Source organism: Bombyx mori, chromosome 6 (genome assembly GCF_030269925.1).
Source record: "Bombyx mori chromosome 6, ASM3026992v2".
NCBI lineage: Eukaryota > Metazoa > Arthropoda > Insecta > Lepidoptera > Bombycidae > Bombyx > Bombyx mori.
In genome coordinates this window covers 484,188-500,952 of record NC_085112.1, presented here as the reverse complement: position 1 = coordinate 500,952, position 16,765 = coordinate 484,188, and the positions used below count along the sequence as shown (strand labels likewise).

Here is a 16,765-nt window from a genome sequence, read left to right as displayed (position 1 = left end):
TTCGATGGCGGGAGGTGCGAGGTGCGAGGCGGGAGGTCATGTACAAAAAATACATGGCAATAATAAAACAAGTTTTTTTTTGGTATTTTTATTGCTTAGGTTGGTGAACGAGCTTATGGCCCATCTGGTGTTAAGTGGTTACCGGAGTCTATAGATATCTACAACATAAATGCCGCCACCCACCTTGAGATATAAGTTCTAAGATCTCAATATAGTTACAACGGCTGCCCTGCCCTTCAAACCGAAATGCATTATGCTTCATGGCAGAAATAAGTAGGGTGGTGGTACCTACCCGTGCGGCCTCACAAGAGGTCCTACCAGTAAATGTGTGAGTGCTAATGTTAAAATTAAGATTACGTCGCGAACACTAGTTGCTTTACGAATAACAGCTCTAACACTGTAACACAAGCTTTCATTTTGAATGTACATAAGAATATGAACTTGGCCCCTTATCTAAATCAGTATGTGCGGACTGATGACTCACGTCAGGCTTCTCCAGGGTCAAGTGTACTTTGTGCAGCAAGTTGTTCTTCATCTTGTATATGAACATCATGCTGCGACGAACGCCCTGCGTCTTCAGGATCTCGCGGTGATGCTCCCTGCAACATCAGGAGGGGGTCCATCACTGCCTCTATGGTCCCTAGTATACATTACGCAACGGATATCGAAAACAAAAATTAACTAAATATTATGTAAACTTTCAATAAAATAAAAAATCCTACCTACCTATTTTAGTAACCTCGAGGGTTATTCTAGATTTACCGAACTAGTACTTGAGCTCACGAGGCTCAAACCGGGAGTTTTGCTAACACTGCCCCTAGCAAGAGCAGTGCTTCGCAGAATCTACCACCAGATCGGAAACGCAACCCACTGAGAAGATTCGGCGAGAAACTCTGTGGGCTGTGTCTATAGGCTAATTCACAGACAAAATAGGCGGGGTGGTGGTACCTACCCGTGCGGACTCATAAGAAGTCCTACCACCAGTATTATGTATGTGTTTGTATTTTGCATGTGTTTGTATTTTGTATGCATGTTTAAACACAGTTGCCGCACGACTCAAACACTGCAGCGCTAGTCCACAAACACTAACCGGTAGAGGGACACGGGGCACTTGTCGAGGAGCCGCAGCTGCGTCAGCTCGGACAGCGGGCCCAGCTCCAGCGGGTCGAGGCTGGACCACCACGACGACCAGCTCTCCGTGGAGTAGCTGCTCTCCTCGCCCGTGCTGTACTGGCTCTCAGAGATCACTATCTCGGGGGTCACTTGGCCGTTCAGCTCTGCGGAATGGGACAGTTTAAGTTTGAACGAAGAAAGGACCCTAAAATTCAGTAGATAAAATGGAGTTGCGTTATCACTATCGATATCTTCTTCTTTTTCTTCTCAATCGTGTCACTCTTGACAGAGTGGTCGTGATCGTAATGTAATGTTGGAAGGGGCAGACTGATGGTAGGACCTCTTGTAAGTCCGCGCGGGTAGGTACCACCATCCTGCTTATTTCAGCCGTGAAGCAGTAATGCGTTTCGGTTTGAAGGATAGGGCAGCCGTTGTAACTATACTGAGACCTTAGAACTTATATCCCAGGATGGCGCATTGTACGTTGTAGATGTCTATGGGCTCCGGTAACCGCTTAACACCAGGTGGGCTGTGAGCTCGTCCACCCATCTAATCAATAAAAAAAGTAAAAAAAACTTGATGCGTCTCACGATGTCTACTATCGATCGATCTATCGATGACTGTAGTATCGATATACACGTAAGTACAGACTGCACGAACTCACTGGAGGGGTCCCCCTCGCCCCCGCCCCCCCGCCGGTGCGCGCCCGCGGGGGACTCGCTGCTGCCCTCACTCCTCACTTCTGTTTTCGGTTCTTCCTTTATCTCCGAGTGGCCGCTGCTGTCGCTGCTGTTGGAGTCTGACGCGTGGACACTGACGTTGAACCTGACCTGGCACTGCCTTTGGATCTCCGAAGACTGCCTGGAAGTCAACTTCTACACTGATTACCGAGTATTACCATAAGGTTTTCATACGAGCTGTTGACAAGGTGAGATACTGTTATACTTGAATATGATGCACACAGAATATGGCCCGATGGTTCCACGTGGCCGACACTCAGAAAAGCTAATAAAGTATAAATAGACATTGTGGCGATCACCCAAAAGAGAAGTTTAATATTTTCAGGGTTCATAATTGAGACTTCATTTATTTCCTCATAATTTCCAATCGTCTGAATAGGTCTGAACAGGTCCGAATGCATTGGGTGTCGCCAACTCCTCAGATCGGTCCTGTTCTTTAATTTAATGTTTAAATTGTAATGATATTAACGAAATTGTTTAAACATTCCCAGAGTTACATCGAGACGCCTGCCATTCTGATCGACACCAATATTCGTGCTGTGGTATTTATGGGCGATTAAAATTTAGAGTTCGGCCAGGCTTCCCGGCTCGTGCAAGTGTGGACCGGGGGCCGCTACCTGCTGACGTCGGAGTCCACGGAACTGCGGTGCGGGGCGGGGCGGCGCTTGAGGAGCATGGACCGCAGCATGCGGCGCACCGCCAGCAGCTTCACGCGCATGTTCAGCGCCGTGTTGTACCAGAGACACATCGCCTGCAACGGACGCGCGCTTGTAGTGTCGCGTGCACGGGTACGTGGGGGGCGGGTGGTTACGCGCCGGTGGTTACCTTGATCCGGTTCTTGAAGAGGTTGGTGGCTATGAGCGGGTGCTCCGCCGTCATGGCCTTGCTGGAGGGATAGAGCGCGTGCGCGTTGTAGAAGGAGTCGAGCAGCGTGCCCACCTCGCGCATGGCGCCGCCCACGCGCCCAGAGCACGTCTCGCACTCCAGCGACGCGCAGCCCAGCGCGCAGCCCTCTGCGGCGGGTACATGTCGGGGACTGTCATTACTTCGGTAGCCAAACGAAACGATTCCCGAGAGATGGCAGCACGATTGCGGTATCATCAGAACTCGGCTAACTCAAAATTATAATTTACGTAATTACTGGTGGTAGGACCTCTTGTGAATCCGCGCGGGTAGGTACCACCGCCCTGCCTGATTCTGCCGTGAAGCAGTAATGCATTTCGGTTTGAAGGGTGGAGCAGCCGTTGTAACTATACTTGAGACCTTAGAACTTATATCTCAAGGTGAGTGGTGTATTTACGTTGTAGATGTCTATGGGCTTCAGTAACCACTTAACATCAGGTGGGCTGTGAGCTCGTCCACCCATCTAAGGAATAAAAAAAACTTCGTGCTACGACAGATGTCCTAAGAACTGTGATTCGTTTTCATTTGCTAATGTCAAGAGAAGATTAATAAATTATTCTAAGACAACAAACGTGATTGGAGTACTCAATATTTCTCTTAGCTCGAACACCCTGTTCGCCCCTACGATGTCTGACGACGGTGTTAATAATTGTGGCTTCTCCGACATATATGTATGTCACAAACAGAGAACCACACATAATTCATTCCTATCTTTATTTTTATATGTAATAATAAAATGCCTGCAGTTTTCCTAGTCTTTATTGCTATTGATACCGAATTTATTGTTACGCCGGTAAGAGCAACGCCATCTATTATCAAACAGCAGAAACCCATATCGAAACTACTCGACTCGTAAAGAATGTTCTCGATAATTCTAGGAGTGTCATATCGACTATAAAAGCGTTGCAGACACGAAGTCAGTTAGTAATCGGAACTACTCGAAGCGAAACAGCGAACGGATCACCTGAAGCGAAACGGAAGAAGTGAACTACGAGCTGTAAGTGTCTTAAGTGTTACGTTAAATAGAGTTTTAATTTGTACTTCGGTAGAATTTTTATTTATCTCGAACCCCAGCGCATGACATTATTATATTATTAATGTTCTTTTTTTCTACCTATGCTAATAGCTTTGAGAGGTTATATCAGCGTTACCGAACGAGTAGGTGAGCTCACGCGGCTCAAACCTGGCGACACTGGCCCTAGCAAGAGCAGTTTTACCACGGATCAGAAACGCGACCCACTGAGAAGATCCGGCGAGAAACTCAGTGGGTTGTGTCTATGGGTTAATTTACTCGCCGAGCCTTTCGTCGCAAGCCACGAGAAAAATGACCGGATAATGTGGATTGGGAGTGTCGAGATGTAACTCAAAATTGGGTCGACTGAAGACGCCCCCCTCCCCCCTGCGTGCGTACACGTGCGTGCGCGACTACGCTCACGTGCGTGCTACATTCAAACTGACCGTCATCATACTCCTCTCCGGCGACATGTTCGACACTGACATCGGCGTTCACAGCTTCCGTCAGCTTCTTCGACTGGTCCTTACACGGGTTATTGTCTACGAACCTAAAAAAGGATTCATATTTAGATTGAACAAATGCGCACAGGCACTACAGCCACTACTGACACGTGGATGAGTGATGAGTTAAAAAATACTATTTTTTTTGTTATAGTAATGAACGTCCTTTAAATTAGATAAAAACTGATTTCTGCGTACGACATTCCTCATCAATCATATCAAAATAAATGTTGGGTTTTTTTACACAACGTCCTTGTCCAATCTTTAATTTTACGTTATGAATAATAGATAGAACTTTGAACTCTACTATTTCATGTTAAGGTTGAGGTTCTCTGAATAATGAAGCCTGTTCGGATGATACGTTACTATTCGCTGCTACGTTTCCCATACTCGCCTATACTCAAAAATGTTCTTGATGAGAGTTGGCACGATGTCTCTTTGGGCGCACAGGTACTGGTCCTGGTCGGCGAGGGTCCGCCCGGCGATCTTGGCCTGCAGCTCCAACCAGATCAGATCCTTCAGCTCGTTTTGCCAAACTTGTTCTTCGCGGCTGATCTGCAACGCGCCCTACGTTGTAGCGGGCGTGGGTCAACTTACACTATCAGGGGCACTAGTTGTGGTCCATGGACAATGCCGCGGCTCTGTCGTAAAGTCAAGTTGCCTCCAATATAAAACACTTTAAAAAACCAATGGAACTTGCTATAAATAATTTGACCCAATATTTGTTTAATGGTACACGTTTGGCCCGGTTATCCCTCAAATCTCATTTACCACACTCACAGTCCTTCTGCACCCTTTCTCGATATTCCCCATGTTGATTAGCATACTGAACGTCTTGTGGAAGTTGACTCGGCTGGGGGGCACTTCGTCTGCGCGGTCCGATCGCCAGCGCTCCTCCACTTCCGTTTCCGCCGCGTCCTGAGCTATCATCTCGCGGCACTTGGGCCGGGACGTCAGGGACATGAACCGGCTGCACGACTCTACCTGATTGAATTAATGTAGCTTTTAGTTGACAAGAGATTTTTTCTTTATTGCTTAGATGAGTGGACGAGCTCACAGCTCACCTGGTGTTAAGTGGTTACTGGAGCCCATAGACATCTACAACGTAAATGCGCCACGCACCTTGAGATACAAGTTCTATGGTCTCAAGTATAGTTACAACGGCTGCCCCACCCTTCAAATCGAAACGCATTACTGCTTCACGGCAGAAATAGGCAGGGAGGTGGTACATACCCGCGCGAACTCACAAAAGGACCTACCGCCAGTAATTACGCAAATTATAATTTTGCGGGTTTGATTTTTATTGCACGATGTTATTCCTTCGACGTGGAAGTCAATCGTGAACATTTTCTAAGTACGTATTTCATTAGAAAAATTGGTACCCGCCGGCGGGATTCAAACACCGGTGCATCGCTACATACGAATGCACCGGACGTCTTATCCTTTAGGCCACGACGTCTTGTATTCGATAAGCCATCCTAACTTTGAAAATAACAAACCAATGTAGGAACAGTCGGGATTGGATTGGGCGAGGGAAGAGAGTCCGCCTTGCTCTCTCTCTGATTGATGTCTTGTTTCCAATCCCTCTCCATGTTCCGAATGAGTTTCAGACTGGCACGTTTCTTGAGGCGCTCTGGTGCTGTGGAGGAAATATTTTTTAAGAAAATGACATAGAACCAATTCGTACAGCCGTATAACATAAAAAATCTTTGAACATTTGTTATATCAACAGATAGAAGCTAATTTAAAATTATAATAAAAACTTATATGTAGTAAAATTTATTATTATTCCTTAGATGGGTAGACGAGCTCACGGTCCACCTGATATTAGGTGGTTACCGGAGCCCATAGACATCTACAACATAAATGCCGCCACCTACGGCATCTACGTATCTCAAGATTCTAAGGGCTCAAGGATTTTTACAGTACAACGGCTACCCCACCTTTCAAACCGAACGCATTGCTGCTTCACGACAGAAATAGCCAGGATGGTGATACCTACCCGTGCGGACTCACAATACGTCCTACCAGCAGTAAATATTCGTAAAAATTTTATTAGTTTGCATTCTGTGCCTATTCACCAGAACGTGACGTCAGTTTGAACACCAGGGCTCCGTAAGTTTCCAATCATAACGGAAAGCAGTAAAACCTTTAACATACCCAGAGGCGGCTGGATTGGTTCAGGTACCAGTTCAACAGAGTCCTTCTTGTCTCGCAGTAGCCGTTGGAAATTCAGCCCGGGGTCCATGGTGCTTCTGTTGAGAGCATATTACCCTGTGCTTATCAGAAGGTTGCGTGTTCAAATAACATTGGTGTTGCCAGTTAATAGGAATCGACAAGGGACAGTATTCCACCGAGCGGGTGAATTTTCTTGGTACGACCGTCTAGATGATTTTCTTCGGAGCTTGTATACATATTGTTACGCCGGTAAGAGCAACGCCATCTATTGTCGAATAGCAGAAACTAACATCAAAAAACTAGTAAAATCGAGAACGCTCGAGAATTACAGCGTCAAATAGTGGAAACACATATCGAAACTAATCGGCTTGTAAGGAATGTTCTCGATCATTCTAGGGATGTCGTATCGACTATAAAACGTTGCAGAAGTGATACGAAGTCAGTTAGTAATCGAATATACTCGAAGCGAAACAGCGAACGGATCACCTAAAGCGAAGCGGAAGAAGTAAATTAATAATTGTATTTTAAGGTGTTCGTTAAGTGTTCTAAGTGTTAATACAGTTTTAATTTGTACTTCGCTAGGATTTTTATATATCCCGAACCCCAGCGCGTAACATAATATACAAACTTGTTTTGAAAATTTCGTTAGCACGATTAAAGCATTTGGCAAATAACTTCTATTCTATGATAGTTACCCATGCAGCGCTATTTAAAGACTTGATTATTTGGTAGTTGCAGTAAGGTTTTATGTATATCTCTAGCTGAACTGAAAGTAAAATTTAGTTTGAACCGAGCACTTGTCCCGTCCATATCAGTTGGCGGTTCAAGCCCGAGTATATTCTACACATTTTATAACATTAGACGCAATGATTTTTTATACAACAGATATGTTATCTTCATAGTAACTGACTCTTAAAATCTGATCGCGCCATATATATCTACATACCTACCGATATAGTGCATACACATGTTGACAAGTAGCATTAATGAAAAGTACAAAAGATGGGATAAGCGCGTGAGTAAAAAAGATAGCTATAATTGGAACGATTGCACTTGTTATATTATTATTGCATTTGTTTAGACGCGACTAAAGACGAAACGTCCCAATTGGCCTGTTTTCGAGTCTTCACTTGACGTGCGCTTGAAACATATCTGCTTCTTTTTACATATAAAATATAATTGATTAGATGTCAAATTTTCATCATTGTCAGAGACGTCTAACAGTATTTAATAATAAAGAAATCATTTCGAATTCATCATCACTAACTAGTTTACCAATCATGCTCCTATCCGTGAGCGTAATAAAGGGTTAATTTATTTATTAAGTGATCAATTAGTACGTACCGATACATGTCTCACTTATATTTTTCATAACGAGATAGAAGAATTTAAGCATATATGTATATAGACAATTTATTGAAAAAAATAAACAAAACATAAACTAAACGTAATTAATTATTCATTGAAAGTGCTAATTGATGACGAACGGTGCTCACATTAGGGGTGGTGTTTGAAATACATTTTTTCGCAGTATTATGAGTCCTATACACCAGCGGCGAAAGGATCTCGGGAAGATTCGGTCACGGCCCAAAATGAATGTTCCATCATGCCACTGACGTTATGGCGTGCTGGAGGTGGTCAGACCCACATTTCCTCATGCCAACATTTAAAAGATTAATTTTGTACGTCACTTTGTTACAATATTTTTGTTATTTTCAAACTGATTTCTTTGTTTTTCTATACTGATATGATAATTGGAAAAGTAAGTTTTTTGTTTCTTTACGCTTACACATTACCGTATTTCCATTCGGAAAAAAGTACTATTACCGAGGAATATGTTTCATCTAAACTATGAACGAAGTTATGTGTAACCAAGAAAATCAAACAAGAAACATGCCTACAGGCGAATGAGAATAAAGATTGTCATAAAAAAGCGTCGCTCATACGTAACTTCAAACAAAATTTACCAGATTCTTTTTAAGTAGCTGTACATAAATTTAAACCTTGAGACGATCGTATCGGCACAATGGATGACGTGTAATTAGCGAGTCTACAACAGATTTTTCTAATGCGTTACGTAAAATTTTCGGCGAAATCTCAGTCCGGGCGTAAAACTGATTAGAATTGTTTGTGAAAATATCTAACGTTTTTTTTAAGCTTACGCATTTCAAATGCTAGCCTGACATGTAAATTTCGCAATACACCATAAGACTGTAGATTTAGTTCTGGGGTGTGTTTGTCAAGTATTTTTTAAATGTAAATTTATCTATTTTATTGAGGCCTGTCTTTTACATTTAAAAGTGAGTCAGGAAAATTACTTTTATAAAAACTGTCTAGGGTTGTCATGAACGACTTCCACGACGGAAGGGTACGATGCGTCACAATATCAACAAGCTTGATAAGTTTACGTGATCACTGACCGATGGAGAATCGCATAAATTTCCGATCTCAATTACGTTAAAAAAACATCCATTCTATCCTTTAAATATGAATTGTTACAAAGTAGCAGTTTCAGGTCATACTGTTTTTTCGCCTATTCTCCGGTAGCCTGAGGGGCTATTTCAGCTACGTCCAGACGGGTAGATGAGCTTACGGGCTCAACCTGAGAGAATTTTCTAACACAAGCTCTAGCAAGAGCAGTGCTTCGCAGAATCTACCACAGGCTCCGAATGTCGACCCCACTGAGTAACTGTGGGCTGGCATAGTGTCCTTCGAGTCATATAACCTGTAATACCCGATAAAGTGGGGCTTTCCTGAAAACTAAATTCGTATAATCCAGGCGTCTGTGATAATAGCTTATCGTTTACTGATTATTTATTCGCACGCATTTTAATTGTTACTAGTGGTCGCCCAGTGGTCGAAAATCGACCTTAATTAATTGAAATCATCAGTTTGAACATTATTATGGTTCTAGTGTCAAATACCATATTTCTATAATCACAAATTTCGCCAAGGCTATACTACAGACAAATATGTAATATTAAAGATAAACAATATTAATCTATCTTCAATTTGACCACAGCCTTTAATAATAAACAAAAGAGTATATATTCGTCTGTGTGTGTCAAACACATGGTAGTGTGGGTAATGTTTTAATGTTGATTTCATGTAACATATTTTTTATTCATAATTTAAAAAAATATAAAACATTCTGCACTCCTTCTCTATGAGTGTAGGAAATTTCATACTCCTCCGTCCGAGCAATTTTCGTAAATGGTACAACAACGTTTTCGCTTCATGTATTGATACTATATAAATTTACCACTTTATTTTCAAAAAATACAAAAATTCTTTATTTTCAAAAACGAGTCAAAACAATATACCTATTGATTGGAGTCTCCTTTTAAGCGTGCAAGTATGTACTACTGTGTCTGTACCACTAAATATGAAATTAAATAAAAACATAAAAGTATACTGAAATTATCTAAACTGAAATGTCCAATGATCGAAATTAGACGATAATCACCGACACCTGAAGATGAATTTCATATAGGTCATTTTCTCTGTAGTTATGTTTTTGACATTTTGAAAGAAAGAAAAAACGAGTAAACTATTTAAAAAAAAATGCATCTTCAATAGCTACTAAACAATAAAAACAAGGATATCGGTTGAGGAATTATGTTTCATTTTTACGTATTTTTATATTTTTGGGTATCTTGGTCCGACCAGATTCGCGCCGCTCTTGGTACCACATTTCACAACGCCAGAGATAGATACAGATGGAGGAAGAAGAGTCTTGACGACCCTCAGCGTTGAGGAATACGACGCAAGGAGGAGGAGGTATGTATAAGTAGATAAACGATTGCTTATAGTTGGTGAATCCCTGAGAATACCCCAGTTGGTGAATCCCTGAGAATACATCAGTTGGTGAATCCCTGAGAATACATCAGTTGGTGAATCCCTGAGAATACACCTGTTGGTGAATCCCTGAGAAAACATAGTTAATAAATAATGGACAACGTTGCTGCCCTTTTAAGGGAAATCCTTTTGTCGCTTTTTACGACACTCGTCGGAATAGGTGGTTTGGTGCTAATGGGCCACACGGCCACAAGCGCATATTTACTCTCAGAATTTAGTGAATTTGTGGCTCAGGATTCGAACCATAGCCGCAGTCTCGATATTTTAAATTGTTTTTCGAATAAATGAAGGGAGAAGTCCTTTCAAGTTTTAAATATTCTTATAACCAGTCTTTCCTTACGAGGCCATTGCACCGAGCCGACTGTGACCTTGCATATTATCACAATTTCTACTCACACACGGACGCACACGGACACACACGCACGCACACCACAAACCCGTTCGCGATAATCTCAAAATCAAATATACTATGGCGATGACGTTTTATTTAAGTATGCGAATTTTATATAAGTTTTTCGTTTGGAGTTGCACGTACTTTGAAATCTTATAGACAATTTATTTTATTATAGTAAGAACGTTGAAAAAAATCTTGTAATAAAATTTATGGCAAGACCGAAGTAAGTACATGTTTGCGAACAGTATTCACGATGAATGAATAGCATCGTGTAATTAAAAATCTATTTCGTAAAATTTCAATTACGGTCGCATTGCTAACGGTTCATACTGGTTTCGCTAGTATCTTATTTATTGGATGACTAAAATATGGCAATTGTCAAATCTGCCATTGTTACAATATACCGATAAGGTTTAACCGTTTATAAGTTTATCAGCTATTTCCGAAACATATTGCTGTGAGATCAAAAAGTATCGAATATGACATGCAAGGTCAGGAGCAGAGGCGGATTATCCGTAAAGCAAACTAGGCACATGCCTAGGGGCGTGTAGTTAGAAGGGGCGCGCGAGCTCAGAATTTTTAAATAAATAAAAAAATAACATATCGACGATTAAGAACTAAATGCTGATCTATAATCTAAATCTTGTCGTCCCTCTTGATTTCTTCACAGTTATTACGTCATGTTTGATTCGCGCATTAGCGTAAGTACAAGGGTCTTGGTCTACTAAAGTCTAGGGTTTGATGATACAACGTCATCGTAATTACAAAAACAACTGGTTAAAATTTATAGTATTATGATGGTCATTTATGGCCGGTACAGGGGCGCCGATAAAGTGATTGCCTAGGGTGCTTTGGACCTTTAATCCGTCACTGGTCAGGAGATTCCATTTTAGTTTTGTTAATGACACAGAAATGTGTTCACCTTCTCTTTTCTTTATCCCTGATTCTTGAGCGTGGAGGCGTCGTACCTAGGAGGTCGGCTTCAGCTCCGTCGCCGCCGTCGGCGAGCAAGTACCTGGACGACTGGCGCGGATGTCTCATCACTACATCTGATGAGTCGCTGAAAATGCAGAACATATTAATATTATACATAGTATAGCTAACAGTTGTGGTGTAAGCCGAGAATAGCACTACTCCATCTCTTTCCGTGGGTACACTTTCACTTGTGATAGGATCTCTTGTGAGTCCGCACGGGTAGGTACCACCACCCTGCCTAGTTCAGCCGTGAAGCAGTAATTCGTTTCAGTCTGAAGGATGGGGCAACCGTTGTAACTATACTGAGGAACTTATATCCCAAGGTGGCGGCATTTACGTTGTAGATGTCTATGGGCTCCAGTAACCACTTTTTTTTTTATTGCTTAGATGGGTGGACGAGCTCAAGTAATTACGCAAATTATAATTTTGCGGGTTTCATTTTTATTACACGATGTTATTCCTTCGCCGTGGAAGTCAATCGTGAACATTTGTTGAGTACGTATTTCATTACAAAAATTGGACCACTTAATACCAGGTGGACTGTGAGACTACGCAACTAAGCAATAAATAAAATTCCGTGGGTGTATTAAAGGCGTCTAGGGGTTTCATGTCTTCCGGTTTGAAGCTTGAGACAGCCGTAATACAAATTAGTACTTCAACCTCGACTCCAAGTGGATGGCGACATTCACGTTGTAATGTAACCGCTTACCATTATATGGACCGTGAGCTAGTTTACCTGCACAACAAAAGAAAATTCTTCATCTACTTATTTTCATTGACCACTATAGCAGGGGACCGCGTCGGATTTCCGGTCGGTGACAGAATTTTGGTGTTTTTTTTTTTTTTAAACTAGAAGTAAACTTGTTATTCCTTTGTATGTTTACAGCAATCGTGACAGGGGTGGAAATCCTAGCTTGGTAAATCATGTAAATACCTTAGGACGACCTTAGGTATGATGTCCAGCACTACCTAAGGTGGACGTCGACAGTCGTAAAAAGGAGCATTACCAAAATAATTAAGGGGCGTTTTTAATACAGTAAATCACTCTGTTGTTATCCTTTTAGCAGACACGACAATGATATGGAGATTAAAGCTGTTTTTATGATAAGCAGCGAGTACAAAATGCAAGTTAGTAACAGACACAACAGGAAAACGTTTGTTCTCATTGGAACGTCTACGAAATAATTGCAATAGAATATTAAAAAGACTTTACTATTGTTAAAGTTCAAATCTTGTCTGGTTGTTTGATACGCAATGTCTGTTACCGTTCAATAAGGAAGCCATTTTGAGGCCAGTGGTTGTTATGATAGCATATTTAGCCCTTAACGGTTAGTGACCGTAGCTACTACACTAGGTACTATGGGGTTCAGGATCGAATTGATGTCAATAATTTTCAATATATGCAGAGTCTAATTTTTTTTTATTGCTTAGATGGGTGGACGAGCTCACAGATCACCTGGTGTTAAGTAGTTACTGGAGCCCATAGACATCTACAACCTAAATGCCGCCACCCACCTTGAGATATGAGTTCTAAGTATAGTTACAACCTACCCCCTACTAGCCCTACTGGCTACCCCACCCTTAAAACCGAAACGCATTACTGCTTCACGGCAGAAATGGGCGGGGTGGTGGTACCTACCCGTGAGGACTCACAAGAGGTCCTGCCACCAGTAATTAAGCATAGAATAATTTTGCGGGGTTGATTTTTATTACATGATCTTATTCTTTCACCGTGGAAGTCAATAAATATCATCATCATCATCATCATGCTTTCCTTTTACCCTCTGCTGGGGTGTAGGGCCCGAATCAAATTTTTCCATTTGTATCGGTCTTGGGCAGTCTGTTCTAGCTCCTCCCATGTCATTTATTGACTTTTGACTTTAACAAAAGTCAATAAATATATAATAATAAAATAATGAAATTACACAATATACATTTGAGATACATAATATGGTAGGAAAATCAGTACAAATTCCAGTGTCAACCTAAATTAATTTAGATACATAGGTAATTACTATCTGAACTAAAAGTCAGACTAAAAATAAAATATGCAAATAGTTTGCTATCACAGTACATAGTCTGTCGGATGTCTGTCTGATATGATAGCTACAAACATGTGATAGGTCAGTGACATTGAAGTAGGCTGAAAAACTATTCTCTAAAATGAGATGTGACACATTTACTGCTTAGCATTCGTTTAATTTGCACTACTGGTTTTCAACACATTGTAGTTGATACCTTCATTTATTTTTTAATATAGTATAGTCTGTCACAAGAGCAGAGTTTACCCTTACTACATGAAGCAGCTCTGTTAGCTGTGAGGTGGGCTGTGAGCTCGTCCACACATCTAAGCAATAAAAAAAAATCATGAAATTTAACCCACTTTTTATTATTATTGTGAGATTCATACCGCAAGATGTAAAGTATGATTGTATAGTACCTGACTTGGCGTGTATTATTTGCACTCTCAGATTTGTTCTGATCTGAAGAGACACTTTCAAGTTGAGTGACTTATCAGTGGCAGTGGATGAATGCTCTGTTGCTTATATACATCACAAAAGTCACTGCTTAGTCATCAAGCAGCAACGAGACTGTTGTCTGGGGACTCTGCACCTGTCAAGCTGACAGTATCCGATTTACGTTATTGAAAAAAAAATGCCTTTGTAGGCAAAGGAGCACGACCCACCTGATGGTTAGTGGTTATCGTCACTCTTAGATGGTCAGCAATGTCAGGGTAAGAGCCATACCACTGACTACTGTTAAATTTTTAATTAATTTACTTTTACTTCTGAGCTACAGTTACTTCTGAATCAAGCTGTTGGTAAGTAACTTTTTATATTCATAATATGCAAATTACACTTTTTTAAAAGAGGTGTACTAATTGATTTCAACATAGCAAACAGAATCCTACCAAGTTCCTTTTTAAACCCACTAAGAGAGGTGAGGTTGAGCTGTTCTTAATGACACTTAAAATTATATACTAAACTAGCTGACATGACAGATGTTGTCCTGCATACACAAAATGAATTATTATTATTAAATTCATTTATTTCCGTTAATATTAATCCATATTAATGTTAGTAACAGTAATTTCTTAAAAATATAAGGACTAGTAAGGACAAATGAAATAATGAATGCATACATTCATTCAAATCAGACCAGCCGTTTAGGAGGAGTTGCAGTGATATACATACATCCAGTAGAATCCTACAAGAATATAAAGATACTTACATTATAATGGGCGTTACACAGAAGAAAAGTGCTTTTCGTTATTTAACTGCCCTTAATTATTAAACAGAGACACTAGCAAAGATAAAAGTTTCTATTGTTACTTTATGGTAAATCTACCCTATATCTGAATGATTATAATTTTGATATTGAAAGTACATTGCAAGTTCTAATAGGCAGATGCAATTATTACCTCTCACTGTATGAACTACATATAAAATCCACAATAATTTGGGCCAAATATAAAAATAAGTCAGATACAAAAAAAATAAAAAAAATATTATGATTAACCATACATCCTACACTAGATAATAATATTGGTTCTCTGATATGTAATCTAGCGTTACTATCTAAGTTTTTTATGAGCGGCTAATCACAGACAAGCATGTTACGTAGAGTGCTTGATAAAATGCAATTAAACTACATTGATAAAATGGTATTAATCTGTTTGTGAATCAAGTTGTAATAGCATAATATGATTTAGTCCTAAGATGAGAGGCAGACAAACCCTTAATACTGCCCTCCTTTTGTAGTAGGTCAAACAAAAGGCTTCTCTACATTTGAAAATGGCACACTTTACTGTTTGCAGTAAACTGTATCTCCAAGATTTGAAATTACAAAAAACCCTACCAACACTAGTGAATGACTCCCAGCTGTGATTGTATGTCTGATGAATGATGTTGTTATCACAAATGAACCTTACAATGTTATTTGGAATCTAATTTGCAACAACTGGTCCTATAGTATTCAGTATTATTCGAATTTAAAAAATATATTTGAAATAAAATTCAAAGGACTGAAACATTACTTACTTTGTCAGAAAATTATTGTAAAGATACAAGATATTTCAATCATCATTAAAAACGAGTTTAAAGATAATTTGTTTGTTTGGGTATAACGATTCTGATTGTCCTTGGGCGTTAAACAACCATTATCGGTACTTGTTGGATAAAAGCATATCAATTTGATTCTGAGATTACGTGACAAAAATCTATAATCCATATAGTTACAACTAAGCCTATATATCAAGTTTTCCCCAGAGACAAACAAAGGGTTTGAATTGCTAATCGCTTTGTAATAATGCGGTCGTTAAAATTCAAACGTGTTTTAAGTCGCGCAATTAAACTTACAACTCATCGCTGGAGCTCTGGTTCGAGTCGTAATTGATCGGAAATCCAACTTTCTTCTTCCAGTCACCGTCTGGCATATCCATTATCACTACACTACAAAATATTCTGGTTGCAATAATAATTTTTCTGTCACAACATCATGTTTTAAGTTTATCACTAAATTAACACTAATCACCAGCACAAATCCGTATAGAGATGCAATATAATGCAATTGACATTTTAGCACTGGATCGTAAAATAAAATTTATTGGATAAAACGTATGTAGATAGAATTTGCAATTTACTCAAAAACCACGTCTTTCAGCTGATAGCGTTACGACGAAAGTTCAAAAACATTTAAATGTCAAACACTTTTTTTTTTTAGGGATGATATGACCTGGTAACTAAGACCTTTAGGTCATGTCTTATTTTAATTTATATTCTTATTTTTATGAAAAATTATAAAATGGAGTGAAATGAAATGAACATTATTAATTTGAGACATTAATTAACTGGGATGAAATGAAATGGAGTGAGATGAGATGATATGGGATGAAATATAATCTCAGTAAAATGGTGGTAATTTACGGCCATTTTTTCAGTGGACTTTTTGAAAGATCCCGAGAAGCCACGTCCAGCGGCTTTGTTTCATTTTCCCACATTTGTGCACTTTCACGGATATTAAATAGTTAATAAGCCACCGTTATTACACATTTAAACCTGACGAAACATTAAATAGACAAAATAAAACA

The 16,765-nt window shown here is 40.0% G+C and overlaps 1 protein-coding gene across 8 annotated transcripts in view; it reads right to left on the bottom strand.

Annotated features, from left to right (window-relative positions):
* LOC101743223 (mitogen-activated protein kinase kinase kinase 4) overlaps window positions 1-16,372 on the bottom strand; it is a 35,971-nt gene extending 19,599 nt beyond the window's left edge. Inside the window, exons 1-12 of one of the 8 annotated variants that reach the window (XM_038011563.2) lie at window positions 16,035-16,372; window positions 11,624-11,761; window positions 6,432-6,526; window positions 5,771-5,910; window positions 5,043-5,255; window positions 4,666-4,838; window positions 4,215-4,318; window positions 2,679-2,866; window positions 2,471-2,604; window positions 1,778-1,974; window positions 1,091-1,277; window positions 485-599 (exon numbers count right to left, since the gene is read on the bottom strand). In XM_038011563.2, the coding sequence (XP_037867491.1) occupies window positions 485-599; window positions 1,091-1,277; window positions 1,778-1,974; window positions 2,471-2,604; window positions 2,679-2,866; window positions 4,215-4,318; window positions 4,666-4,838; window positions 5,043-5,255; window positions 5,771-5,910; window positions 6,432-6,526; window positions 11,624-11,761; window positions 16,035-16,117 (1,767 nt within the window). In that variant the 5' untranslated portion in view covers window positions 16,118-16,372. Of the gene's footprint in view, window positions 1-484; window positions 600-1,090; window positions 1,278-1,777; window positions 1,975-2,470; window positions 2,605-2,678; window positions 2,867-4,214; window positions 4,319-4,665; window positions 4,839-5,042; window positions 5,256-5,770; window positions 5,911-6,431; window positions 6,527-11,623; window positions 11,762-14,116; window positions 14,136-14,907; window positions 14,994-16,034 lie in introns of those variants that run through there. The other 7 variants (XM_038011566.2, XM_038011567.2, XM_038011565.2 and 4 more) reach the window with 7 other exon arrangements.
* Window positions 16,373-16,765: the final 393 nt, after the last annotated feature.